Raw genomic sequence first — 27,274 nt, 5'->3', positions numbered from 1 at the left:
GCTCATTCCCCTCCTGTACTCCCTACTCACTCATGACTGCATGGACAGGCACAACTCCTACACCATCATTAAGTTTGCCAATGACACAACAGTGGTAGGCCCGATCACCAACAACGATGAGACAGCCAATAGGGACGAGGTCAGAGACCTGGCCATGTGGGGCCAGGATAACAACCTCTCCCTCAACGTGATCAAGACAACGGAGATGATTGTGGACTACAGGAAAAGGAGAACCAAGCATTCCCCCATTCTCATCGACAGGGCTGTAGTGGAGCAGGTTGAGAGCTTCAAGTTCCTTGGTCTCCATTTCACCAACAAATGATCATGGTCCAAACACACCAAGACAGCCGTGAAGAGGGCACGACAAAGCCTATTCCCCCTCAAGAGACAGAAAAGATTTGGCATGGTTCCTCAGATCCTCAAAGTTATACAGCTGCACCATCATTAGCATCCTGAGTAGTTGCATTACTGTCTGGAATGGCATCACTGGGGCCAAGCTTCCTGCCATCCAGGACCTCTATACCAGACGATGTCAGAGGAAGGCCCTAAAAATTGTCAAAGACTCCAGCCACCCTAGTCATAGACTGTTCTCTCTGCTACCGCACGGCAAGCGGTACCGGAGCTAATCAAATGGCTACCCAGACTATTTGCCTTTGCATTATATGCTGCTGCTACTCTCTGTTTATTATCTATGCATAGTCACTTTAAACCTACATACGTATTACATATTACCTCAATTACTTCGACTAAAATGTGTTTCTCCGCACATTGACTCTATACGGGTAACCCCTGTATATAGCCTCGTTACTGTTAATTTTACTGCAGTCTTTAATTTTTGTTGATCTTAACACTTTTTTTTTGATAAAACTGCATTACAATTTACAAATTTTTTAATTTGGTATTGATAGCTCAAAAAACAAGGACACTTAACAACTCCTATTTAACACTAATGCACAAAATCATCTTCTCGTGAACCATACATCAGATTCAATCCAGATTTTGTACGTAAGACTCATGATGGCACATAAGGGTAGGTGGTTCCTACATGATTGAGTGCTTGCTTTGTCATCTATCTGATATTGTGTCTGTTTCTGTCCTCCTGTGAACCTTGTTCATTGCTGCTCGCAGTTCTGTTTTCTTCAATATTTTTTTTTTGTGGTGAAAGTTGGTTATTCCTCTTTCTTCAACTATTAGAAAAACATAAGTAGTCCTTCAAGCTGAAAATAGACAAGCAGAAGGACAGATGGCTCTTCTTCTCACTTTCCTTTCTTGAAAAGGGACCATCCACTGGCACAACACAGGAAGGTATTTAGTGTGATAGATGATGAAAAAAAAGTACATAGGTTTCAGAATGAGCAGGTTGCGATACTACACATAACTGAGAGGGGTACCATTGACGTGTACAATCACTCTTCAGGCCCAAAGTGTAAGGTCTAAAATAAGTTACACTCGTGGTCAAGTCCATTCTTGTTTCTAAAACTTTTGACTTCAACTCCTAACTGGTCTTTCTGTACTGCAGATTTAAAAACAAATCTGCTCCAAAAGTACCTGTAAGAGACTATCAAGGTAAGACCTTTCTTCTAGTCTCACAATGTGGCCCTTGAAGTACTACTGTATATAATAGTGAGATTGGCTAATATGTTCAGAATATGATTCGGAAGCTATCATGCATGTCTTCCCAATATTGTAATTTCCAATGACTTTGCATCATGCGGGGCCCTTTTTTGATACTTCTCTATACAGGTGATGACTTGGATGGTGAACAGTGGTCTGAAAATGAGTTTGTGAGTTCAATCCACATGCCTTACTGATTCTAAAAACCTTCAATATTAAAATGCTTCTAAAATAATCTTTGTTTGACATTGTTTTCCGCAGTCATTTGACTTCTGTCAGAAGCTTTCCATCACACAAAGCTGTGGGGCTGAACACCTTAACAATATTATGATGTTTCAGGATAGTGACACTTATGAGGAACCTCAAGGGGAGCAGGATGATAGCTATGAGCCTCCTCCCAGTCAGAGTGTCTTCACCACCACCACCTCATCTGCCTGCTTCCCCAGGGGGGACTACGTAGGTGAGAACTCTTCCACCCTGCCACACACGTGCGTGCGCATCCAAGCGGGCACGCACGCACGCACGCACATACTCACTCACACCCACTCGCCTTGTTGAGGCACCACTCATAGATCTTTGTGTTGATGAAAGCCACTAGTCAGTGGACTGTGACAGACACAGAGTGCCACAAAGACAGTGTGTTGTTGCGTTATGCAAATACTGACGTCCTGTTTCTGATTTTGCTTCTTTTTTTTTCAGACAGCTGCCGTGACAGGCCAACCCACCCACCCAGGAAGCCCATCTGCCTACCAAAACTCACCAGACCATCACCATCCCTTCCCCCCAAACCCAACCAGCAGGACGACAATGAGGTACTGTGTAGTTATTAGGCAAAATAATAATTATTCTTATTCTTGTTGGTTTCTGTACATTTATGACAGTATATTGACAGATTCTTTGCCTCATATTTTTCTTGACACATTGTATGATCTGCTCTCTTCAGGAAGACTACGTCATCCCAAAAAGTGATGATGAAGACAACTATATAGACCCCACAGAGGAACCTCCTGCTAGTAAGTTATTCCAATAAATGAATCCCTTTAGTTCCACCTCCCACACATGCGGTGACCTCATCTGGTTTAAATTATGTTTCTAGAGACAATATCTCTCTCATCATCACTCAATGCATAGGTTTACCTCCACTGTACTCACATCCTACCATACCTTTGTCTATACATTATGCTTTGAATCTATTCTACCATGCCCAGAAACATGCTCCTTTTACTCTATATTCCGAAAATACTAGACGACCAGTTCTTATAGCCTTTAGGCATACCCTTATCCTACTCCTCCTCTGTCCCTCTGGTGATGTAGAGGTTAATCCAGGCCCCGCAAGCCTAGCTCCACTCCCATTCCCCAGGCGCTCTCATTTGTTGACTTCTGTAACTGTGAAAGCCTTGGTTTCATGCATGTTAACATCAGAAACCTCCTCTCTAAGTTTGTTTTATTCACTGCTTTAGCACACTCTGTCAACCCGAATGTCCTAGCCATGCCTGAATCCTGGTTTAGGAAGACCACCAAAACCCTGACATTACCATTCCTAACTATAACATTTTCCGACAAGATAGAACTGCCAAAGGGGACGGAGTTTCAATCTACTGCAGAGTTCTGTCTTACTATCCAGGTCTGTGCCCAAACAATTTGAGCTTTCCAGAAACAAGTCTCTCACCGTTGCCACTTGCTATAGACCACCTTCAGTCCCCTGGACACCATATGTGAATTGATTTCCCCCCATCTATCTTCAGAGCTCGTGCTGTGAGGTGACCTAAACTGGGACATGCTTAAACCTCTCTGGGATATGTGGGACGGTAGTGTCCCACTTGGCCAAAAGCCAGAGAAAATGCAGAGCGCCAAATTCAAATAATTTCCGATAAAAATCAAACTTTCATGAAATCACACATGTAAATTAAAGCTACACGTGTTGTGAATCCAGCCAACATGTCAGATTTCAAAAAGGCTTTTTGGCGAAAGCAAATGATGCTATTATCTGAGGATAGCACCAAAGTAAACAAAAGAGAGAGAACATTTAAACCCTGCACGCGCGACGCAGAAATACAAATATAAATCATGCCTTTCATTTGACGAGCTTCTTCTTCTGCACTCCACTATGTCCCATAAACATCACAAATGTTCCTTTCGTTCGATTAATTCCGTCCATATATATCCAAAATGTCCATTTATTTGGAGCGTTTGATCCAGAAAAACACTGGTTCCAACTTGCGACTGCAAAATATCTCAAAAGTTACCTGTAAATTTTGCCTAAACATTTCAAACTACTTTTGTAATACAACTTTAGGTATTTTTTTAAAGTAAATAATTGATCAAATTGAAGACGGGGTGATCTGTGATCAATACAGGAAGAAAACAAACTCAAGCATGCTTTCTGGTCATTCGCCTCTATCAAACAGTACACATGAAGTGACCCTCGTTCAAGATGGCCGTACTTCTTCATTACACAAAGGAATAACCTCAACCAATTTCTAAAGACTGGTGACATCCAGTCGAAGCGGTAGGAACTGCAAGCAAGTCCCTTAAAATCTGGATTCCCAATGAAAACTCATTGAAAAGAGGGTGACCTCAAAAGAAAATCTGAATGGTTTGTCCTCGGGGTCTCGCCTGTTACTCACAGACATGATTCAAACAGTTTTAGAAACTTCTGAGTGTTTTCTATCCAAATCTACTAATAATATGCGTATCTTATCTTCTGGGGATGAGTAGCAGGCAGTTGAATTTGGGCATGCTTTTCATCCAAAATTCCAAATGCTGCCCCCTATCCTAGAGAAGTTTTTAACACCCCGGCCATCAATCTCACACAAATTATCAATGTACCTTCTCCGCTATGCAATCTGGTTTCCGAGCTGGTCATGGGTGCAGCTCAGCCACGCTCAAGGTCCTAAACAATATCATAAACGCCATCGATAAGAGACAATACTGTGCAGCTGTATTCATCGACCTGGCCAAGGCTTTCGACTCCTTCAATCACCCAGTTCTTATCGGCAGACTCAATAGCCTTTGTTTCTCAAATGACTGCCTCGCCTGGTTCACCAACTACTTCTCAGATAGAGTTCAGTGTGTCAAATCGGAGGGTCTGTTGTCCGGACCTCTGGAAGTCTCTATGGGGGTGCCACAGGGTTCAATTCTCGGGCCGACACTCTTCTCTGTATACATCAATGATGTCGCTCTTGCTGCTGGTGATTCTCTGATCCACCTCTGGACAGTTCTGACTTCGAATATGTGGACAACTACAAATACCTATGTGTCTGGTTAGACTGTAAACTCTCCTTCCAGACTCGCAACAAAGCATCCTTCACTCATGCTGCCAAACATACCGTTGTAAAAATGACTATCCTACTGATCCTTGACTTCGGGGATGTAATTTACAAAATAGCCTCCAAGACTCTATTCAGCCAATTGGATGCAGTCTATCACAGTGCCATCCGTTTTGTCACCAAAGCCCCATATACTACCCACCACTGCGACCTGTACGCTCTCGTTGGCTGGCCCTCACTTCATATTCGCCACCAAACCCACTGGCTCCAGGTCATCTATAAGTCTTTGCTAGGTAATGCCCCGCCTTATCTTAGCTCATTGGTCACCATAGCACCACCCACCCGTAGCACGCGCTCCAGCAGGTATATTTATTACATTTATTAATTATACATTTATTATTTATTATTTATTATACATTTATTACAATTATATTACACTGGTCAGTCCCAAAGCCAATTCCTACTTTGGCCGCCTTTCCTTCCAGTTCTCTGCTGCCAATGATTGGAACGAACTGCAAAAATCACTGAAGCTGGACACTCATATCTCCCTCATTAACTTTAAGCATCAGATGTCAGAGTAGCTTACAGATCACTGCACCTGTACATAGCTTATCTGTAAATAGGCCATCCAACTACCTCATCCCCATACTGTTATTTTTTTTTATCTATTTTGCTCCTTTGCACCCCAGTATCTCTACTTGCACATTCATCTTCTGCACATCTATCACTCCAGTGTTTAATTGCCATATTGTAATTATTTCACCACTATGGCCTATTTATTGACTTACCTCCCTTATCTTACCTCATTTGCACACACTGTATATAGAAATGTTCTATTGTATTATCGACTGTATGTTTGTTTATTCCATGTGTAACTCTGTGTTGTTGTTTGTGACGCACTGCTTTGCTTTATTCTTGGCCAGGTCACAGTTGTAAATGAGAACTTGTTCTCAACTAGCCTACCTGGTTAAATAAAGGTGAAATAAATAAAAATCTGGCACTGGAAATAAGACCAAGTGCACTATGTGCATCAATTAAATTGTCTTCAACATACAGGTGTCATGAAACCCACTGCACATGTTCATCTGTTGCCAATCACTGTCAGACAAACCTTACCAAGACACCCCAATGTCAACATACAATACAAATGTAAACTTCCTTCAGACCGTCCAATGCACGGAAGAGGCAAACCCGTAGGGAGCAGTCCTTCGATGTCTAAGACTGTGCCAGAGCGCTCAAATAGCCCAGGTATGTAAATGCATCTCAGCAGGAGCACTGGATATACAGTTGCATGAAAAAGTATGGGATCCTTTGGAATTACCTGGATTTCTGATCTTCATCTAAGTCACTTTATTGAAAACACTGTGTAACCATTCACAGTGCAGGGTGGGAAAAGTATGTGAACCCTTGGATTTAATAACTGGTTGACCCTCCTTTTTGCAGCAATAACCTCAACCAAACATTTTCTGTAGTTGTGGATCAGATCTGCAATATGGTCAGGAGGAATTTTGGACCATTCCTCTTTACAAAACTGTATCAGTTCAGCAATATTCTTGGGATGTCTGATGTGAACCGCTCTTTTGAGGTCATGCCACAGAATCTCAATCGGGTTGAGGTCAGGACTCTGACTGGGCCACTCCAGAATGAGTATTTTCTTCTGTTGAAGCCATTCTGTTGTTTATCTACTTCTGTGTTTTTTGTTGTTATCCTGTTGCATCACCCAATTTCTGTTGAGCTTCAATTGGTGGACAGATAGCCTTAGCCTTGCAAAATGTCTAGATAAGGCCTCCTGAGTGGCACAGTGGTCTAAGGCACTGCATCGCAGTGCAAGCTGTGCCACTAGAGATTCTGGGTTCATGTCCAGGGTCTGTCGCAGTCGACAGGGAGACCCATGGGGCACCACACAATTGGCCCAGCGTCATCCGGGTTAGGGGAGGGTTTGGCCGACAGGGATGTCCTTGTCCTATCGTGCACTAGTGACTCTTGTAGCGGGTCGGGTGCAGTGCACGTTTCCTCCGACACATTGGTGCAGCTGGCTTCCAGGTTAAGTGGGCATTGTCATGAAGCAGTGCGGCTTGATTGGGTTGTGTTTCGGGGGACGCACGCCTCTTGACCCTCGCCTATCCTGAGTCCGTACGGGAGTTGCAGTGATGAGACAAGACTGTAACTACCAATTGGAGAGAAAAAGGGGTTAATGATAATAATGTCTTGATAAACTTGGGTATTTATTTTTCCGTCGACAATAGCCCCAAACCATGATGCTCCCTTGACCATACTATACAGTGGGGATGAGGTTTTGATGTTGGTGTGCTGTGCCTTTTTTTTCTCCACACACAGTGTTATGTGTTCCTTCCAAACAATTCAACTTAGTTTAATCTATCCAAATAATATTTTTGACAGTAGCGCTGTGGAACATCCAGGTGCTCTTTTGCGAACCTCAGACGTGCAGCAAAGTATTTTTTAACACCATTCTTGTTTAGTGTTTTACATATCGTAGACTCGTCAACAGAGATGTTAGCATGTCCCAGAGATTTCTGTAAGTCTTTCGCTGACATTCTAGGACTCTTCTTAACCTCATTGAGCATTCTGCACTGTGTACTTGTAATCATCTTTGCAGGACAGCCACTTCTAGGGAGAGTAGCAACAGTGCTGAACTTTCTCCATTTATAGACAATTTGTCTTACCATGGACTGATGAACATCAAGGCTTTTAGAGATACTTTTGTAACTATTTCCTGCATTATGAAAGTCAACAATTCTTAGTCTTAGATCTTTTGAGATCTCTTTTCTTCAAGGCATGGTTCACATCAGGCAATGCTTCTTGTGAATAGCACTAAAATGTTGTGAGTGTTTTTTATAGGGCAGGGCAGCTCTAACCAACATCTCCAATCTCGTCTCATTGATTGGACTCAAGGTTAGCTGACTCCTGACTCCAATTAGCTTTTGGAGAAGACATTAGCCAAGGGGTTCACATACTTTTTCCAACCTACACTGTGAAAGTTTAAATGATGTATTCAATATAGACAAGACAAATACAATAATTGGGGTGTTATTAGTTTATGCACACTGTGTTTGTCTATTGTGGTGACTTAGACGAAGATCAGATCAAATTTATGTCAAATATGTGCAGAAATCCGAGTAATTCCAAAGGGTTCACATACTTTGTCTTGCCACTGTATGTCATTGTTTTGGGGGGTTTAATAAATGTATTGTGCTTAATGTGAACGACTGGGTTAGAACCCGGCTCTCCTGTAATTCCTAACTTTGAGGCTTAGTCTTTTTAAAAAAAAAATTTAATTTTTTTTTTAGATGTGTATGAAGTTCCTGACATTGAGGTGGGTTTGATAACCAATACGTTACAATTAATAGTATAGTTAATGACTACGCAATGACTGTAGGATTATGCTTGATGTGTCCCATTCTCTCTTTTATCTTAAGGAAAACTCTCCTCCCCCAGTGAGCAGGTCAGGCACTTTTCAGACAGGGATCAACATTTCCTCTAAGGGAAATATGTAAAGATACACTGAGTATATCAAACATTAGGAACACCTTCCTAATATTGAGTTGCACTCCCCTTTTGCCCTCATAACGGCCTCAATTTGACAGGGTATGGACACGACAAGGTGCGAAAGCGTTCCACAGGAATGCTGGCCCATGTTGACTCCAATGCTTCCCACGGTTGTGTCATGATGTCTGGATGTCCTTTGAGTGGTGGACCATTCTTGATACACAGGGGAATTGTTGAACGTAACAAACCCAGCAGCATTGCAGTTCTTGACAAACCGGATCTCCTCCCCTTCATCTACACTGATTTAAGTGGATTTAGCAAGTGACATCAATAAGGGATCATAGCTTTCAGCTGGATTCACCTGATCCGTCCGTCTATGTCATGGAAAGAGCAGTGTTCTTTAATGTTTTGTAAACTCAGTGTATATTCATTGCTTAAAATGATGGATGAGATACCAAAATGACTATTTATTTCTAACATATTTCTTTTCACAGACCTTCCACACTCAAAGTCCCTGCACAGGGTTTTCCCCCTAGAGCCAGCCCAAGGTGCTAATAACGACTACAACTTATTCAAGAGACCGGGGAAATGATTTTACCCATGATAGCCATTTCAAGATAAACTATTCGCTAAACACAAGGTTGTTTCCTTCAGTGTCATTGTCACACTTACATGAATCCTTTACATTTGATCTTCTCTCTGTAGAATGCACCTAAAGACATGTCCACCCAACCCAGTAAGTGTTACTGTACCAAAGAGAATCTAGGCTTTGTACCTGACCACAAATAGTTTATTTGACGAGATACTAATAGAAAAGTAAAGAAAACATTGAATATTATCAACACGGGAATCATATACGTTTATATGTATTGTCATCCAGGTCCAGGAGCCCATAGATGATGAATATGAAGTGTGCGATCCAGGTGAAAGTATGTAATTCATCCATAATACTACCATCAGCCCAAATGACTGAACGTTCAAACCATAATATGCCACTAACAAGTTCCAAAAGACTTCAAGCAACTATTGACAAAGAACATTGTTCCAGATCCTGTAAATATTTGAAGTACTGTATTGGTAGTTACTTCACTTGGCTTATCATGCCATCTAGTGGATTGCCAACGTTTTGTATTTAACGCAAAACGGAACCATCTCATTCCCAATTGCCAACACTACTCTGCTATTTCCATGATTATTTATTCATCTTTCATTTAACCTGATAATTCACCTTGAAATGTACATCTCTTTTTTTTCAAGTGAGCCCTGAAAGCAGCATACATATAGTTACACGTACATGAGACACAACACAACATACAGTACAGAACAATGAATAGAAGTTAAAAGAGCGGCTGTTTGATACATCTTAAAAGAGCATTGTGTTCCTTAAGAGAACTCCCAAGTGTAAGATACTATGAGTACTGTATATGTGTGCACGTTTTGTATGTCATCTCTGTTCTTCCAGGTGGCAGTACAAACTCTGCTGAGAAGGCCCTGCCTGTGCTTCCCAAACCAATGCCCAGAGAGACGTACGTGTTGTGTAAAATCATGTATAATTTATTTTCGGTTAATTGCTGGCCGCTCGTTCAATTAAGAGTGCCGGAAAGGTTTGGTTCCAGGTATTACTTAACTCACATAAACCTCTCTATTTTTAGGAAGCCATTGAAGCCACCTTTAAGGCCGGTAGGACACCTGTAAAATATATTGTTGGAGAAAAAAAACTAGTGGAATTCAAAATGTTATGGGAAATGATGTAGGATGATCATGTCTGTATTTTTTCAGAGGCAAGATATTGCATCCAGGGAAAATGAAGGTAACTACTCCTAAAATATTAGAGTGCTCAATTGGATCAAAGCTTCATTTTGTTTTCATTGGATGTTCAAAGATGTAATGCATTTACCAAAATCCATTTCACATTGTACATTTTTTATGCAGTCTTCCACTTGCATAATAGTAGGCTACTGTAACACACACTCTTGCTATGTCTGCTTTTCGACAGGCCCAGCACTGGCCATGAGGCACAGTACCCAAAAACCCACGACCACACCCCAGCCCTCTGAATACAAACGTGCCAAGTAAGAAACACCATGACCTCATAAGTCACTATTTTGCACGCACATATCACTTTTCCGGCCTGGTCCCAGATCTGTTTGCAAGACAGCACAAACACAGACAAGGCCAATATCAATTATCTTGGAATGAAGGAATTCTGTTTGTAACCACAGCACCGTATGTTTACTCAAACCGCAGTGCCCTGGCAAATTACAGTATATTCTTGTTTTCTCTACTGCAGGATTCCTCTGCCACAGATGTTTACCTCACCTAGTAAGTACAGGTCTGAGAGATGTGTGTCCATCACCCGCGGGAAGTAGGGGTGCTAAAGGGTGCTGCAGCACCAGAACAGAGCGGCACGTTTTGCTCTTCATTGTAATCTGAGTGCTAATACAAATACTATGCATGCCAGTCTCTCTTGGCTAAGAGTTGAGGAAGGACTGACTGCATCACTTCATCTTTTTATAAGAAACATGAATGTGTTGAAAATCCCAAATTGTTTGCATAGTCAACTGACACACAGCTCTGACACACACACTTATCCCACCAGACATTCCACCAGGGGTCTTTTCAGTCACCAAATTCAAGAAAGCGTACAGTATTATATAGAGCCATAATTGCAGAGAACCTCCTTCCATCTCATATTGCTCAAATAAACAGCAAACCTGGTTTCAAAAAACAATTTGCGGGTATTTGACCTACATAGTTTGTGTGTATGCATTGATGTGTAGGCTACACCATTCTATATACTTCCGGCCCGTCCTTGGACACTGTGCTATCTAACCTCCAAACGAGCTTCAATGCCATACAGCACTCCTTCCGTGGCCTCCAACTGCTCTTAAACGCTAGTAAAACCAAATGCATGCTTTTCAACCGTTCGCTGCCTGCACCCGCACGCCTGACCAGCATCACCACCCTGGATGGTTCCGACCTTGAATATGTGGACATCTATAAGTACCTAGGTGTCTGGCTAGACTCTAAACTCTCCTTCCAGACCCATATCAAACATCTCCAATCGAAAATCAAATCAAGAGTCGGCTTTCTATTCCGCAACAAAGCCTCCTTCACTCACGCCGCCAAACTTACCCTAGTAAAACTGACTATCCTACCGATCCTCGACTTCGGCGATGTCATCTACAAAATTGCTTCCAACACTCTACTCAGCAAACTGGATGCAGTTTATCACAGTGCCATCCGTTTTGTCACTAAAGCACCTTATACCACCCACCACTGCGACTTGTATGCTCTAGTCGGCTGGCCCTCGCTACATATTCGTCGCCAGACCCACTGGCTCCAGGTCATCTACAAGTCCATGCTAGGTAAAGCTCCACCTTATCTCAGTTCACTGGTTACGATGGCAACACCCATCCGTAGCACGCGCTCCAGCAGGTGTATCTCACTGATCATCCCTAAAGCCAACACCTAATTTGGCCGCCTTTCGTTCCAGTTCTCTGCTGCCTGTGACTGGAACGAATTGCAAAAATCGCTGAAGTTGGAGACTTTTATCTCCCTCACCAACTTCAAACATCTGCTATCTGAGCAGCTAACCGATCGCTGCAGCTGTACATAGTCTATTGGTAAATAGCCCACCCATTTTCACCTACCTCATCCCCATACTGTTTTTATTTATTTATTTTTCTGCTCTTTTGCACACCAATATCTCTACCTGTACATAACCATCTGATCATTTATCACTCCAGTGTTAATCTGCATAATTGTAATTATTTGCCTACCTTCTCATGCCTTTTGCACACAATGTATATATAGACTCCCCTTTTTTCTACTGTGTTATTGACTTGTTAATTGTTTACTCCATGTGTAACTCTGTGTTGTCTGTTCACACTGCTATGCCTTATCTTGGCCAGGTCGCAGTTGCAAATGAGAACTTGTTCTCAACTAGCCTACCTGGTTAAATAAAGGTGAAATAAAATAAAATAAAATAAATACGCGTGCCTTTTCAAAAAAAAATGATGTAATTCTGTCTTTGAGCTGTTCTTGTCTATTGATGTTCTGTATTATGTCATTCTGTATTATGTTTCCTGTTTTGTGTGGACCCCAGGAAGAGTAGCTGCTGCTTTTGCAACAGCTAATGGGGATCCTAATAAAATACCAAAGATGACCATAACTTTGACACTGAAAGTGAAACAACCAGTGGAGGCTGCTGAGAGGAGGAAGGCTGGAACGTAGTCAATAGAAATGGTATCAAACATATGGTTTCCATGTGGTTAATACCGCTCCATTGACTGCAGCCGTTACTATGAGCCGTCCTCCTCTCAGCAGCCTCCACTGGAAACAACATAGGAAACAATGTATGTATTATGTAAATGGCTCTGCTGTGTCCACACAACATTCAATGATTATTTCACTTTTTGAATTTTTTCCTTCACTGTTCTCTAATTCTCAGAACCTGACAGAGGAACCGTACCCACAGCTGAAAAAAAGTTGACGGATGCTGAAGAGGTGATAAAGACCTGACCTGAATTTCACAATTTTATATACTATCAATATACTGGTACACGATGCATGGATGGATACACTATTATGTTTGTGGAGACTGTAAAGGCTGTATTTTCAGAGCCACATGGACTTGACTTTAAACCCACTCTCTTGTTGCTGTATTTTTGTTGTTGTTGTTAGGGGGCAGATGTCTTGAAGAAACCCTGGTATGCCAGCTCCTGTGACCGTAAGACAGCTGAGGATACTTTGGTTCGCTCAAATAAGGCGAGTCACACTCGCATGATTACGCACAAATGAACATACTCTTATTATTACATAGTCTTAAGACAGTGGTTCCCAAACTGTGGGACGGGTCGGCAGGGGTGGCGCAGGGCCCCACCCCCTTTTTGGAACTCGGTCCGGCTTTCAACAAAGTTGTAATAGTAGAATGCACAAGATGCACTTTCGAAACTGGGTAGTTTCCCTCTTGACATGTCAGTCAATGCATACCTTAGAGAGCTGTTTATAACTTGTCAGAAATGTCCAGATCAATGAGCCCATGTCACCTAACGTTTTTAGCTATGTTTTTTAGCCTTTAGATTTTGTGTGTTTTGAGTTACTCAAATATCTAAATAAAATATAACGTTGTTGGTCGCATACACATATTTAGCAGATGTTATTGCGGGTGTAGCAAAACGCTTGTGTTCCCAGCTCCAACAGTGCAGTAATATATCTAACAATACTCACAAATCTAAAAAGTTAAATAACGGGATTAAGAAATGTAGAAATAGTAGGACGAGTCCAGAGTATATATGTGCATTCGGAAAGTATTCAGACCCCTTGACTTACGTTACATACTTAATGGATTTTTTTAAAAATGTAACATCCTCATCAATTTACACACAATACCCCATAATGACAAATCAGAAAGAAGTTTTAAGAATTTTTGCAGATTTATGAAAAATAAAACACTGAAATATTACATTTACATAAGTATTCAGATCCTTTACTCAGTGCTTTGTTGAAGCACCTTTGGCAGTGATTACAGCCTTGAGTCTTCTTGGGTATGACGCTACAAGTTTGGCACACCTGTATTTGGACAGTTTCCCCACAGCATGATGCTGCCACCACCATTCCTCACTGTAGGGATGGTGCCAGGTTTCCTCCAGACGTGACGCTTGACATTCAGGCCAAAGAGTTCAATCTTGGTTTCATCAAATTCCAAGCGGGCCGTCTTATGCCTTTTACTGAAGTGGCTTCTGTCTGGCCACTCTACCATAACGTAACATAAAGTGGAAAAAGTCAAGGTGTCTGAATGCACTGAAGGTACCACGTTCATCTGTATAAACAATAATACGCAAGTATAAACACCATGGGACCACGCAGCAGTCATACCGCTCAGGAAGGAGACGCGTTCTGTCTCCTAAAACGAGTCCTATATCGACATAACCTGAAAGACCTCTCAGCAAGGAAGAAGCAATTGCTCCTAATCCGCCATAAAAAAAAAAAGCCAGACTACGGTTTGCAAATGCACATGGGGACAAAAATCGTACTTTTTGGGAGAAATGTCCTCTGGTCTGATGAAACAAAAATAGAACTGTTTGGCCATAATTACCATCTTTATGTTTGGAGGAAAAAGGGGGAGGCTTGCAAGCCGAAGAACACCATCCCAACTGTGAAGCACGGGAGGGAAGGGTACTGGGCGGAGGCCGGCTAGTGGTAACTATAAAAGTCTGACTGCCTTGAGATTGAAGATGTTTTTCAGTCTTTCATCCCAGCTTTGATGCACCTGTACTGACCTCGCCTTCTGGATGGTAGTGGGGTGAACAGGCCGTGGGTTCGGTGGCTGAGGTCCTTGATGATCTTCTTGGCCTTCCTTCCTGTGACACCCCTTCCTGTGACACATTGTCCTGGAGGGCAGACAGTGTGCCCCCGGTGATGCATTGGGCAAACCACAACGGTGCAGATGCTGTACCAGGCGGTGATACAGCCCCGACAGGATGCTCTCAATGGTGCATCTGTAAAGGTTTGTGAGGGTCTTAGGGGCCAAGCTGAATTTCTCCAGCCTCCTGAGGTTGAAGAGGCACTGTTGTTCCTTCTTCACCACACTGTCTGTGTGGGTGGACCATTTCAGATTGTCAGTGGGAAAAAAAGGGTTCCAAAAGGTTTCTACGGCTGTCCCCATAGGAGAACCCTTTTTGGTTCCAGGTAAAAACCCTTTTGCGGCTAGGGTTCTAAATGAAACCCAAAACAGTTGAACAAACAAGGATTCTTCAAAGGGTTCTCCTATGGGGACAGCTGAAGAACCATTTTAAGATAGCACCTTTTTTTCAAAGTGTACACTGAGGAACTTGATGCTTTTCACCTTTCCCACTGCGGCCCCTTCGATGTAGATTAATAAACATGACAAAATGTATAGAATTGCAACAAAATTAGTTTTAAAACGGCTAAATGTTCTCTGCACCCCATGACAAAATGTGTACAATTGCAGGAAATAAGCCTTAAACCAGCTAAATGTTCTCTCCGCCAACAAGAAGTGCATGAACAGTTTGTGTCATGTACCGTGCTTGTGCCCATTGAAATAGACATGGTACGCATGCACGCGCAGGGTGGGCATGAATGAAAACGTTTGGGAACCCCTGTCTTAAAAATATACTCATATTTTTTTCATAAACTAAAATAATGGGGATTTGATTCAAAAGAGACCGATGCTCCAGCTGACTGCATTGTGTGTCTTTTCTGTGTCAGGATGGGGCATTTCTAATAAGGAAAAGCTCTGGTCAAGACAGACAGCAGCCATACACTTTAGTGGTGTATTATAACAGTAGAGTCTACAACATCCCAGTACGCTACATCCAAGCATCGCAGCAGTACACTCTTGGAAGGGAGAAGAAAGGAGAGGAGGTAGATGACGTCTCATTTTGCTCTATAACAATATTCTGATACGAATGTAATTTTGATGGTCTGATTGCTAACCCATAGGCCTGACACCTCTTAATGTATTCCCTCAGCGTTTCACCAGTGTTTCCCACATCATTGAGAACCACCAGAGGAACCCTCTGGTACTGATTGACAGCCAGAGGAACACCAAGGACTTCACCAAACTGTGCTATGCTGTGAAGCCTTAGGCCTCACTAGACCCTCACTAGTACTATGGACCATCCCAAATCAGTGTGTCTAGTGTTAGACCTGTGTGCAAATCAACAGGCAATTTGATGCTGCACTCAAGTCTGATCTTACAGAGCATCTGTTCAGGGTTTGTGAACAACAGTTTAGTCACATTCACCAGCCATGGCTATCCAAGCAAGACCAGCATGAAATGTACATAATGTACTGTGTTAGCTCAGTCAAATTGTTCATGTGTGGGAATCTTCAAACTTGTGTTGAACATTTTGCATTCTATGGGGTCTTTTCCAACAAGCATTATCCCATAGACAGTGCCATTATGTATTCTTACAGAATAACAGATTATAGAAATGTTATGAATAGAATGTAACGTAGTATACATACACTGAACAAAAATATAAAGGCAACATGCAACAATTTTTAAATGTTACACAGTTCATATAAGGAAATCTGTCAATTGAAATAAATGTATTAGGCAGTAACTTGTGGATTTCACATGACTGGGAATAAAGATATGCATCTGTTGGTCACAGATACCTTAAAAGGTAGGGGTGTGGATCAGAAAACCATCAGTATCTGGTGTGACCATCATTTGCCTCATGCAGTGTGACACATGCCTTTCACATGGAATTGATCAGGCTGCTGATTGTGGCCTGTGGAACGTTGTCCCACTCGTCTTCAATGGCTGTGTGAAGTTGCTGGATATTGTCGGGAACTGGAACACACTGTCGTACACGTCGATCCAGAGAATCCCAAACATGCTCAATGGGTGACATGTCTGGTAAGTATGCACACCATGGAAGAACTGGGACATTTTCAGCCTCCAGGAATTGTGTACAGATCCTTGCGACATGGGGTTGTGCATTATCATGCTGAAACATGAGGTGATGGCGGCGGATGAATGGCACGACAATGGGCCTCAGGATTTAGTCACGGTATCTCTGTGCACTCAAATTGCTATCGATGAAAAGCAAACGTGTTCCTTGTCCATAGCTTATGCCTGCCCGTACCATAACCCCACCGCCACCACGGGGCACTCTGTTCACAACGTTGGCATCAGCAAACCTCTCGCACACACACCGCCATTCATGCCATCTGCCCATTACAGTTGAAACTGGGATTAATCTGTGAAGAACACAGTTTGCCAGTGGCCATCGAAGGTAAGCCTTTGCCCACTGAAGTCGGTTACGGCGCCGAACTGCAATCAGGACAAGACCCTGGTGAGGACGATGAGCACGCAGATGAGCTTCCCTGAGACTGTTTCTGACAGTTTGGGCAGAAATACTTTGGTTGTGCAAACACAAAGTTTTGTCAGCTGTCCGGGTGGCTGGTTTCAGACGATCCTGCAGGTGAAGAAGCCAGTTGTGGAGGTCCCAACGTCTAAAAGGATGTTGGAGGCGGTTGATGGTAGAGAAATTAACATTAAATTGTCTGGCAACAGCTTTGGTGGACATTCCTGTGTTGTGTAACAAAACTGCACATTTTAGTGTGGCATTTTATTGTCCCCAGCACAAGGTGCACCTGTGTAATGATAATTCTGTTTAATCAGCTTCTTGATATGCCACACCTGTCAGGTGGATGGATTATCTTGGCAAAGGAGAAATGTTCAGTAACAGGGATGTATACAAATTTCTGCCCAAAATTTGAAAGAAATAACCTTTTGAGAGTATGGAAAATTTCTGGGATCTTTTATTTCAGCTTATGAAACTTGGGACCAACACTTTACATGTTACATTTTATCCAGCTGAAAGCAATGATCCCTTATTTATGTCACCTGTTAAATCCACGTCAATCAGTGTAGATAAAGGGAAGGAGACAGGTTAAATAAGCATTTTTAAGCCTTGAAACAATTGATACATTGATTGTGTATGTGTGCCATTCAGAGGGTGGTGAATGGGAAAGACAAAATATTTAAGTGCCTTTGAACAGGGTAGGGTAGTAGGTGCCTGGCGCACAAGTTTGAATGTGTGAAGAACTGCAACGCTGCTGGGTTTTTCACGTTCAACAGTTTCCCGTGTGTATCAGGAATGCTCCACCACCCAAAGGAAATCCAGCCAACTTGACACAACTATGGGAACCATTGGACTCAACCTTGTAGAGTCCATGCCTAACGTTTTGCACACAGTGTATTAAAAGTATTGCACTTTTCATGTGGTCTAATTTTGGCCAGCTAATAGCTTAATTACCAATGAAGCAACATTAAGGAATAAAACGCCTTAATCCTGTTGCTACAGGATTACTTTGTGGTGAAAATACAGGTAAAATGACAGTTTCTCAATTGTTTGAGCACATTTGTTCAAACATTATTCACTTTGCAAAACAATTAACACGCAGGCCCAAACTGAAACCCTTTGGCGAAAATGACACATTTAATTTTCTAAATGCATTAAAACTCTAAAAACATTAAATACATAACACAAAATAAACTACCTACAGTTGAAGTCGGAAGTTTACGTACACTTAGGTTGGAGTCATTGAAACTCGTTTTTCAACCACTCCACACATTTCTTGTTAACAAACTATAGTTGTGGCAAGTCGGTTAGGACACCTACTTTGTGCATGACACAAGTAATTCGTCCAACAATTGTTTAGACAGATTATTTCACTAATAACTCACTGTATCACAATTCCAGTGGGTCAGAAGTTTCCAAGTTGACTGTGCCTTTAAGTAGCTTGGAACATCCAGAAAATTATGTCATGTCTTTAGAAGCTTTTGATAGGCTAACTGACATAATTTGAGTCAATTGGAGGTGTACCAGTGGATGTATTTTAAGGTCTACCTTCAAACTCATTGCCTCTTTGCTTGACATCATGGAAAAATCAAAAGTAATCAGCCAAGACCTTCATCCTTAGGAGCAATATCCAAACGCCTGAAGGTACCACGTTCATCTGTACAAACAATAGTATGCAAGTATAAACACCATGGGACCACGCAGCCGTCATACCGCTCAGGAAGGAGACGCGTTCTGTCTCCTAGAGATAAACGTACTTTGGTGCGAAAAGTGCAAATCAATCCCAGAACAACAGCAAAGGACCTTGTAAAGATGCTGGAGGAAACAGGTACAAAAGTATCTATATCCACAGTAAAACGAGTCCTATATCGACATAATCTGAAAGGCCGCTCAGCAAGGAAGAAGCCACTGCTCCAAAACCGCCATAAAAAAGCCAGACTACTGTTTGCAACTGCACATGGGGACAAAGATCGTACTTTTTGGAGAAATGTCCTCTGGTCTGATGAAACAAAAAAAGAACTGTTTGGCCATAATGATCATCGTTAACGTTTGGAGGAAAAAGGAGGATGCTTGCAAGCCGAAGAACACCATCCCAACCATGAAGCATGGCTGTGGCAGCATCATGTTATGGGGGTGCTTTGTTGCAGGAGGGACTGGTGCACTTCACAAAATAGATGGCATCATGAGGAGGAAAATGATGTGGATATATTGAAGTAACATCTCAAGACATCAGTCAGGAAGTTAAAGCTTGATCGCAAATGGGTCTTCCAAATGGACAATGACCACAAGCATACTTCCAAAGTTGTGGCAAAATGGCTTAAGGACAACAAAGTCAAGGTATTGGAGTGGCCGTCACAAAGCCCTGACCTCAATCCTATAGACAATTGTGGGCAGAACTGAAAAGCGTGTGCGAGCAAGGTCTACAAACCTGACTCAGTAACACAAGCTCTGTCAGGAGGAATGGGCCAAAATTCACCCAACTTATTGTGGGAAGCTTGTGGAAGGCTACCCAAAACGTTTGACCCAAGTTAAACAATTTAAAGGCAATGCTACCAAATACTAATTGAGTGTATGTTAACTTCTGACCCACTGGGAATGTGATGAAAGACAAAAAAGCTGAAATAAATCATTCTCTCTACTATTATTCTGACATTTCACATTCTTAAAATAAAGTGGTCATCCTAACTGACCTAAGACAGGGATTTTTACTAGGAATAAAAACTGAGTTAAAAACTGAGTTTAAATGTATTTGGCTAAGGTGTATATAAACTTCCAACTTCAACTGTACATCAAAACATACAACTTGTCATCGAATTAAAAGTTATATGAATCAATCGTTGCACAACATTCCAATAAATTCTTTCAAACAGGTGAACTCTTTTAGTCATGAATAAGGACTGATTGCTGATTGAACAATTTAGCAAATAAGTTTTGCACAAAGGTTCACGTTCATGTGAGTAATTTGTATCAGCTGTGACCAAATGTTTAATTTTGTTTGTCATAATTTACTCAACTGAGTTTAGAGTCATTTGTAAAGAGTTGTATTTGCTGCTTTGCAAAAATGTGCTTCGCATTTGCATTGTGTGTGAAAGCAATTAGAAATTACTTACAGTTTTACACCAAATAATACTGTTGTGCTCATTAGGTTGATGGAGGTCAAGTGGACCCCAGTTAAATTAAAAGTGTCTTATCATTCGAGAAAAACTAAGATCCTACACCTGTTTATGTTCAATAATCACACATATATTTTCTAACTATTCGTATTTATTGATCGGTTCAACACATAATTCTACCAGGTGTGTGTCAAGATAAATACATATTCATTGTGGAACAGAAAAGGTCAGGCACTTGGTGGAAAAACAGATGTTTTCTAGGTTAGAATTGTGTTTCTTTCTCCGACTTATCAATACTCCTACAAACCAGTTATTTTCTGTTGATCTGAAGAAATAAATGATGGGTGACTAGAGGAAAGGGTATGCTCAGAAAGATGTGCTACATGTATTTGTGATTTGGGCCTCGACCTGGGCTGACTAACTACTGTAAAAGTATCCCTTGCCATGGATGCCGTGAGATCATCAGTACATAAGGATACATGCAAGAAAATGCATATCAAGACTGTCATAAGATTCATAAAGTGAAGTAATGGAAAGAAATATTCACTGTCCGTTCATAGTGCAATTAAAAAACAGATTATAATTTCAAATATATGCACAAATGCCATCAGTCAGCCATACTATACAATATTATACAAATTATAAAGAGGTATATTCTTTGGACTACTCCTGCTACTAGCTCAGACTAACTTAACAAAATTACTAGATTTGAAACCATTAATATTTTTGGTAAGTACTATATGCATACAAACACATTCACTCTTTTCTATGACCAATCACAGAAAAAAAAAGAAAACAGTGTACATCTGCAAATCAGCAATAAACATAAAATAGCTTTTTAAACAATGTTGGTATAGCCTAGTAACAAGGCAAACCTGCCATCCCCTCCCAAATGAATCATCTTAGCACACACACTATACATACCCGTATAACATTACATTTTCAGCTTCTGAGTGTGTCTAATTTGTGTCCTTATTACAGTGTTCTGTGAAAAATGCCTTATGACAGTGTACTTTGGTCAACTTAAATAGCATTGCAACTTGGCTAGACAATAACTGAAACAACAAATAGATTGCATCCAATCTAAAACAATGATAGCACTGAAGCATAAGTGGGTTTCAAATTAAATACTTTGATTTGAGCAACGGAAAATGCAAAAATGACTAGAGCCCTATTATTTGAGGCCTGTACTTTGGAAGAACTCACATTAAGTTATATTGATTTGGGACACTTATTAAGTTCTTATTAGCAACATATTTCTCTAATAAATTAAAGATAATTTCCATCTAGTATCTTTTCTGTCCATTGGTTTTGTACAGGGGCACCTTTCTCAACTTTGCATCCAGTGTAGGTGACATTTATGACTTTTCACTTTCCAGCTTCTCCCACTCTCTAGTAGATTCCATCAGATGGCGCTGGCCATGGCCAATCCAGACCTCCTGATCACTGAAGGCTCGGCCACAAAACCAGCAGCTAAATCTTAATAGAGGCTCAGTGCTGCGCGGGACTGCGTTCACCACTTTGTACTTCTTTCTGCTCATCTTTTTCAGCTTCATTTTCAAGATGAATCTCTCTTTCACTCTGCTCTCAGGGCACACACGTTCAATCGCCGGGGCATTTGCCCTAAACATATCACGACCCACGGCTGCAAGGGCCTTCAATGTTTTCCGAGACAGCACTACTTTTTGGACCTCTCCTTTGTACCTGTGGACTGTTTCCATTATATTTTTGACCTCTGGAATGTCTGTGTCTGGGTGATTTAGCACGACAACAGGCTGGTCTCCTCTTGGACGTGTTATGAGTTGAGTGGGACTTAATGGCAACAGCTTCAGGGTCCTCTCCACATCTCTAGGGCCTGGCTCCCATTGATGCGCGGCTGCTAGTGAGGCCTCTTCTTCTCCCACAACTTTCCTGAAGGCTTTTGAGAGTGGCTCAGGAGAGTCTTCTGTGGACGGTTCACACCACCTTTTTCCTTTAACTGTCTGTTCACTTGTCTGTGGTGAGAGGCAAATCCTGTCAAAGCCCTCCTGCTGTCCTACATCTCTTAGCGTGGTATTGGGAGGAACGTCCTGAAAACAAATGTCTGGAGTGTCGACCGGATTCTCTGACAAGTTTGTTATACCTGTTGAAATATTCAACACGAGAACAAAGCACAATTAGTCCAGTAAAAAAGGGAAGTGAACTGCTACAGGAATGTTGACTCCATTTATTGTCTATCGATAAAGCATAGAGTGGCATGAACAGAGTCATGCATGACAGGTAACGAGAAGTAAATATTTGGAAATACATTTAACAAATCAGGTTTTATACATTTCAGTAAGATAGTTTTGATTACCTTGTGGGGAAGTAAGGAAATGGAGTATGGGGGAGGGAGACATCATGGTGACCTGAGCTTCTGTAGTTCCAACCCCTTCTGGGTCATAGTTCACAGCCTCCAACTTCTCCTCCGTCATCTGGCCCAAATCATTTCCAGCTGATTTGGCTCCATTAGATACACGAGGTAAGCCTAACCTTGGACAATCTTGGCCATCCAGGACATGAGAATTATCGACCACGACTAAACTGTTCTGGCTCGTAGTGCAAGTTTTAGATGTGGTGTGGTCTTCCTTAGTCTCAATGGAATGCAAGGATGCCTTTGTTTTGTCAGAGGTCTCTTGCATTGTTGATGGTATAACCTTAAGAACCAAATGTTTTTTCCCGTCCACCATTTTTAAACCCATGGCCTCTGTAGTGCAATTGGGAGGAACTAAAATCTTATTAAGGTTGTTACCTCTGGGGCTGAAATGCCCAGGGTTTGGAATAAGGCCTCCCTCTGACGTTGACGACCTAGTGACCACTTTGGAGTTCTGTTTCTGGTCTGTCTTGGGACATTTGGACTGCTTCTTTTTGCCATTTTCAGCTGACAGTGCTCTTTTAAGAAATTGATGCGACTTTTCCAAAGTTTTCTGTGGGTGCTCTAGTCTATGGAAATCATTCAGCAAACCTCGTCCTAACAGGGGAAGAGGACCTTGTGGCATCCACTGCATTTCCTTGACTGGGTTCTTCTTCAGGAGGAGCTCTAATGTTGGTGATGATTTTTTCTCTACAGTTTTAGGGCCGACCACTTTCTTTCTCACCCTTTTTTTGTCCCCCATAGTCTTGGAAGAGCGCAGAGTTTCAGGAAAGGATTTTTGCTCTTTTTTACTTTTCTCCTTTGGCAACTTCGACATTTTGATTTCCTCTGCCGTATCTTCACAGTGATTTACATCTTTGGGTTCTGCATCATTTCTGTGCATTTGGCCAACCCTTGTTTCTTGGTTCTCTCTATTTTCTTGAGTTTGATCATATTTTACTAACTCGTTTAGGGTTGAAATAGTGGCAACATCATTTGGTGTCAAGAATGATCCTGGACAACTGGGTGGCTTGGTCTTTGGAGGGATACTTGAATTTGATTGGCATCCATTTGCATTGGAGTCCCCAGCACTAGTTTGAGAAGCAATATTCTCTGATTCCTGCTCAGTGACACACAATGACGTCTTTGTTGTGTCAGAGGTCTCTTGCGTTGCTGATGGTGTAACCTTGAGAACCAAATCTTTTTTGCCTTCCACAATTTTGAAAGCAATTGCTTCAGTAGTGCCATTCGGAGGAACTGCAATCTTGTTTTTGAGCATGAGGACAGTGAGGTCCTTGCCTGTGTTTGGGAATCCAGGGTTGGATATCATGCAGTTGTCACAGTTTGAAAAGGAAGTGATGGCTTTGGGTACATTTGAAAGTACAGTCTTAAGAGCTTCAGCAGGCACAGACTTCTCTAAAAGTTGCTGGGTCTCCTCCAAAGCCCTCTCTGGATTTGACAGTCTGCAATATTTATCCAGGAATCCTTCCCCCGACAGAGAAAGACAGCCTTGTGACATCCAGTTATTTTCCCTCACTGTACTCCTTGTCACCACGTGCTTCAGTCTTGATGATGAATTTTTTTGGCTTGTCGCTTTACCATGGACGGTGGCCATGTGCTTTGTGATGATACCTTTTCGATGCGCTATAAAGTCACAGAACTGACAACTGAAGGGGAATTGTGCTGTTTTGGCCATGAGATGTCGCTGCAAATCTTGGTCAGCAGGATTTGAATGATCAGAAATGCCACTTGCTTGCGGCTCCATGTTATGTAGATACATATGCTCCAAAAATGATCCTACATCTCTGCTGGAGAACTTGCACTTCTCGCAAGTGTAGTGGCCATTCAAGCTGTGGTGCATGTTTAAATGTGTGGTGAGCTGCAAGAGAGTGTGCTGGACATTGTCATTGCATATGTTGCAGCTGACAAAAGTGTCTCTGTGGCCTAATTGGTGAACTTGAAGGTGGGAGAATTCCTGTGTAATAAAACTGCACATGTCACAAGGAAAGATTGGTTGGCTTCCTGGGTGAGTTTCCTGAAAGTGCCTCAGTAAGTCATTAGGGCTGAATTCTGTGCTGCCGTTGCATTCAAAACATCTAAACCTAAGTATATTTCCATAAACCTTAGTCACATGTTGACTCTTTTGTGTTTTAAAGGGTGTCTTCTTCAAATACCTCTGCTCTGTGCTTTTCTCCTTGTCCTCTATCTTCTTCGGCCCATGCTTATCTTCACTTTGCATAGTTGGGGGCTGAACGGCAGCTTTCCTGAGACGGAGTCGTTTGTGCCAATTTTTGTCCTCATCATCGATAACTTTAATATTACCTCCAGCAGGGACATCTAATTCAGCATGTGCTGGATCCATGTCAATTCAGGCCCCTGTAACAGATGTAAAATAAGCAATAGACAGTTGATTTGCAAGCCAGCAATTCATTATAAACTGGCAACCATCAAAGACCATATGCAAATGTCCCCTCAGAATCTACAGTCTACAGCCCACACAGAGACCAGACCTGAGAAAATAACATATTAGGATGCATGTTTGAAATGGTCATCAAATTATCCTGATCTGTTAATCAATTATATCAACTAGAATTATGTTGTGTTTGCCTTTGTTCTTACCACAGACACAGGCATGACAAATCTGTAGTGCAGTAGTCTTCACTATAAGGTTAGTAACTAGCAATATTCTCAATTCAAAACTGCTCTGTAGCCTACCTGTGTGACTAATTGCCAGTGTAGTGCATGATCTCACAACCCACATCATGGATCAACCTGATCCACCTGTTGCAGATTCAATGTAGCCTATTTACATTTGAGACTATTTACTATAGGGGAAATGTATAACTCAATTAGGCTATTGTTCACTCAAATGATTCACTCAAAGTTGTTCAATGTGACTGACCAAAGGACTTGCTACAATTCACAAAATCGGACCAAACATGCAATTAAAACAGGTAAACAATCCCACCTGTTACCTATGGGTCTCAATCGAAGAAAATACTCAACGCTAAATTGATTGTTTGCCGTTAAAAAAAAAGGTTATTACGGTATGTTACTGTTAACTTTGCATTAGACCAAAGCTATCAGCCATTTCTGTTGTGCTGTTTGGCTTGACCAAAACAAACTGACTGAGAAGCTTCATTAACATGTAACAAACAAACGCGTTAATTTGTTTTAAAGCAATTCATATTTTGCTTCGACGATCACTCATCATCACCTTTGCCTCACTGCCTGGTAAAACATTTACTGTGAAGTATGAGCTTTTGGACGGCTGGCTGACATGCCAGTTGATTGATTTGAATGAAATATACATAAACAGCTCATGTGAGAAAGTAGAAAGAAAAACATGCATGACAAAAAGTTAATACAATCAATATATGTGAACCGAAATATATTTACCGCAGAGTAAAGCTCCGATACAATTGGACTACGTCGATGTATAGTTCGAGACTTCGGTTGGTTTTTACGTTTCTTTTGTAGACTTGACAGCTCAGCGAATGGCAGCCATGACAGCTTCATCCGGGGATTACGCACAGGAAAGCTCTTCAGCGGAGGACCAGAACGGATGAATAATGGCTCATGTACCGCTTTTAGCCGACATGACAGAGATACGGCCGTTGTCTACTTTCTACGCGTGTTTAATTATATGGCGAGTCGAAATAAAATAACAATTTAAACTTTACTTTGAGACAAGTGCCCTCCATTAGTTTATACCAGTGTTATTACTGTTCGAGGGAGTCATAACAAGATTAGACTACACTTCCTTTGTCTCTCCAAATAGCCTACTGTTCACTGAACAGGGCGATATGGCCCATCTCTTCCTGGTGTTTTGTGCTGTCGGGGAGAAAATATTATTATGCAAAGCAACAAGAAAAAATGGGAGATTGCACCCATTAAAATAATAATAAAACAATTTGAGGTCATTAATGCTCGGTAAATGTTCACTTGTATGTGATAGTCTTTTGGGGTAATGTATTTGTTAGTTAACAAGGAATTACATAATTCCCCTTTGACCACCTTAAAGGGGCAATCTGCATTTCAAATATTAACAAAGTGGGCACTTTTGTGGGGGGCTGGAGAAATGTAACCACTCTCAAATTCATAGATAGAGCTATGGATGCAAGGACAGATCGTGCAGGATATCAAAATGATAGTGTTAACCGTGTTTTGAGGCTATACAGTGTTTGTTTACAATTTCATTGTTAACAGACAATGGAGTAAAAATAAGCTTATATTTCAGGTTCTGATGGGGTACGACAGTTTGACTAAGGTCATGAGGCATTTATAAGTCATATTCTACAAGAATCAATGGGCCGGTATTATTCATTTAATATTCAAAAAACTGGTGGAGCAGTCACAGATTGCCTCTTTAAACTTTGCTACACTGGTGTCAGGGGTGGGATGGTGCCTCAATCAGACCATAGAAGCCTGCTGATAAAGTTACATGAGAGACCAGAGGTTCTGGATAGAGGAAGCAGGAGGGTACGTGCCCATTTCCTTTGCTGCTATGGGCAACGGAAAAGGTGTTGGACTAACAGATTAGGGATTTGGGTTAAA

The 27,274-nt window shown here is 41.6% G+C and overlaps 2 protein-coding genes across 7 annotated transcripts in view; one reads left to right on the top strand and one right to left on the bottom strand.

The window, feature by feature from the left end:
* The window catches only part of blnk (B cell linker), a 32,135-nt gene extending 15,650 nt beyond the window's left edge, over positions 1–16,485 (top strand). For all 6 annotated transcript variants that reach the window (XM_021607904.2, XM_021607928.2, XM_021607932.2 and 3 more), the window contains 20 exons: positions 1,520–1,566; positions 1,744–1,784; positions 1,954–2,074; positions 2,314–2,426; positions 2,558–2,627; positions 6,048–6,131; positions 8,192–8,217; positions 8,321–8,346; positions 8,885–8,938; positions 9,096–9,126; positions 9,271–9,319; positions 9,853–9,916; positions 10,043–10,070; positions 10,170–10,200; positions 10,387–10,462; positions 10,681–10,712; positions 12,844–12,899; positions 13,077–13,160; positions 15,624–15,779; positions 15,887–16,485. In XM_021607904.2, the coding sequence (XP_021463579.1) occupies positions 1,520–1,566; positions 1,744–1,784; positions 1,954–2,074; positions 2,314–2,426; positions 2,558–2,627; positions 6,048–6,131; positions 8,192–8,217; positions 8,321–8,346; positions 8,885–8,938; positions 9,096–9,126; positions 9,271–9,319; positions 9,853–9,916; positions 10,043–10,070; positions 10,170–10,200; positions 10,387–10,462; positions 10,681–10,712; positions 12,844–12,899; positions 13,077–13,160; positions 15,624–15,779; positions 15,887–16,003 (1,306 nt within the window). In that variant the 3' untranslated portion in view covers positions 16,004–16,485. The remainder of the gene's footprint in view (positions 1–1,519; positions 1,567–1,743; positions 1,785–1,953; positions 2,075–2,313; positions 2,427–2,557; positions 2,628–6,047; positions 6,132–8,191; positions 8,218–8,320; positions 8,347–8,884; positions 8,939–9,095; positions 9,127–9,270; positions 9,320–9,852; positions 9,917–10,042; positions 10,071–10,169; positions 10,201–10,386; positions 10,463–10,680; positions 10,713–12,843; positions 12,900–13,076; positions 13,161–15,623; positions 15,780–15,886) is intronic.
* A 3,458-nt stretch (positions 16,486–19,943) lies between these two features.
* Positions 19,944–26,518, bottom strand: LOC110526727 (zinc finger protein 518A). The gene is made up of 3 exons (XM_021607888.2): positions 26,117–26,518; positions 22,682–25,093; positions 19,944–22,468 (listed from the first exon to the last, which is right to left on the bottom strand). Exons 2-3 carry the CDS (start codon positions 25,077–25,079, stop codon positions 21,705–21,707), a joined length of 3,162 nt encoding a protein of 1,053 aa, XP_021463563.2. The 5' UTR covers positions 25,080–25,093; positions 26,117–26,518; the 3' UTR covers positions 19,944–21,704.
* Positions 26,519–27,274: the final 756 nt, after the last annotated feature.

This window comes from Oncorhynchus mykiss, chromosome 1, assembly GCF_013265735.2.
Source record: "Oncorhynchus mykiss isolate Arlee chromosome 1, USDA_OmykA_1.1, whole genome shotgun sequence".
Taxonomy (NCBI): domain Eukaryota; kingdom Metazoa; phylum Chordata; class Actinopteri; order Salmoniformes; family Salmonidae; genus Oncorhynchus; species Oncorhynchus mykiss.
This window is presented reverse-complemented; position numbering and strand designations above follow the sequence as displayed.

What these genes read in the sequence shown, in the direction of transcription:
- LOC110526727 (XM_021607888.2), bottom strand. Translation starts at nt 25,079, where the DNA reads ATGGATCCAGCACATGCTGAATTAGATGTCCCTGCTGGAGGTAATATT. An exon ending in TTTCCTTACTTCCCCACAAG is followed by an intron (nt 22,469 to 22,681) that starts GTAATCAAAACT and finishes ATATTTCAACAG; the next exon opens with GTATAACAAACTTGTCAGAG.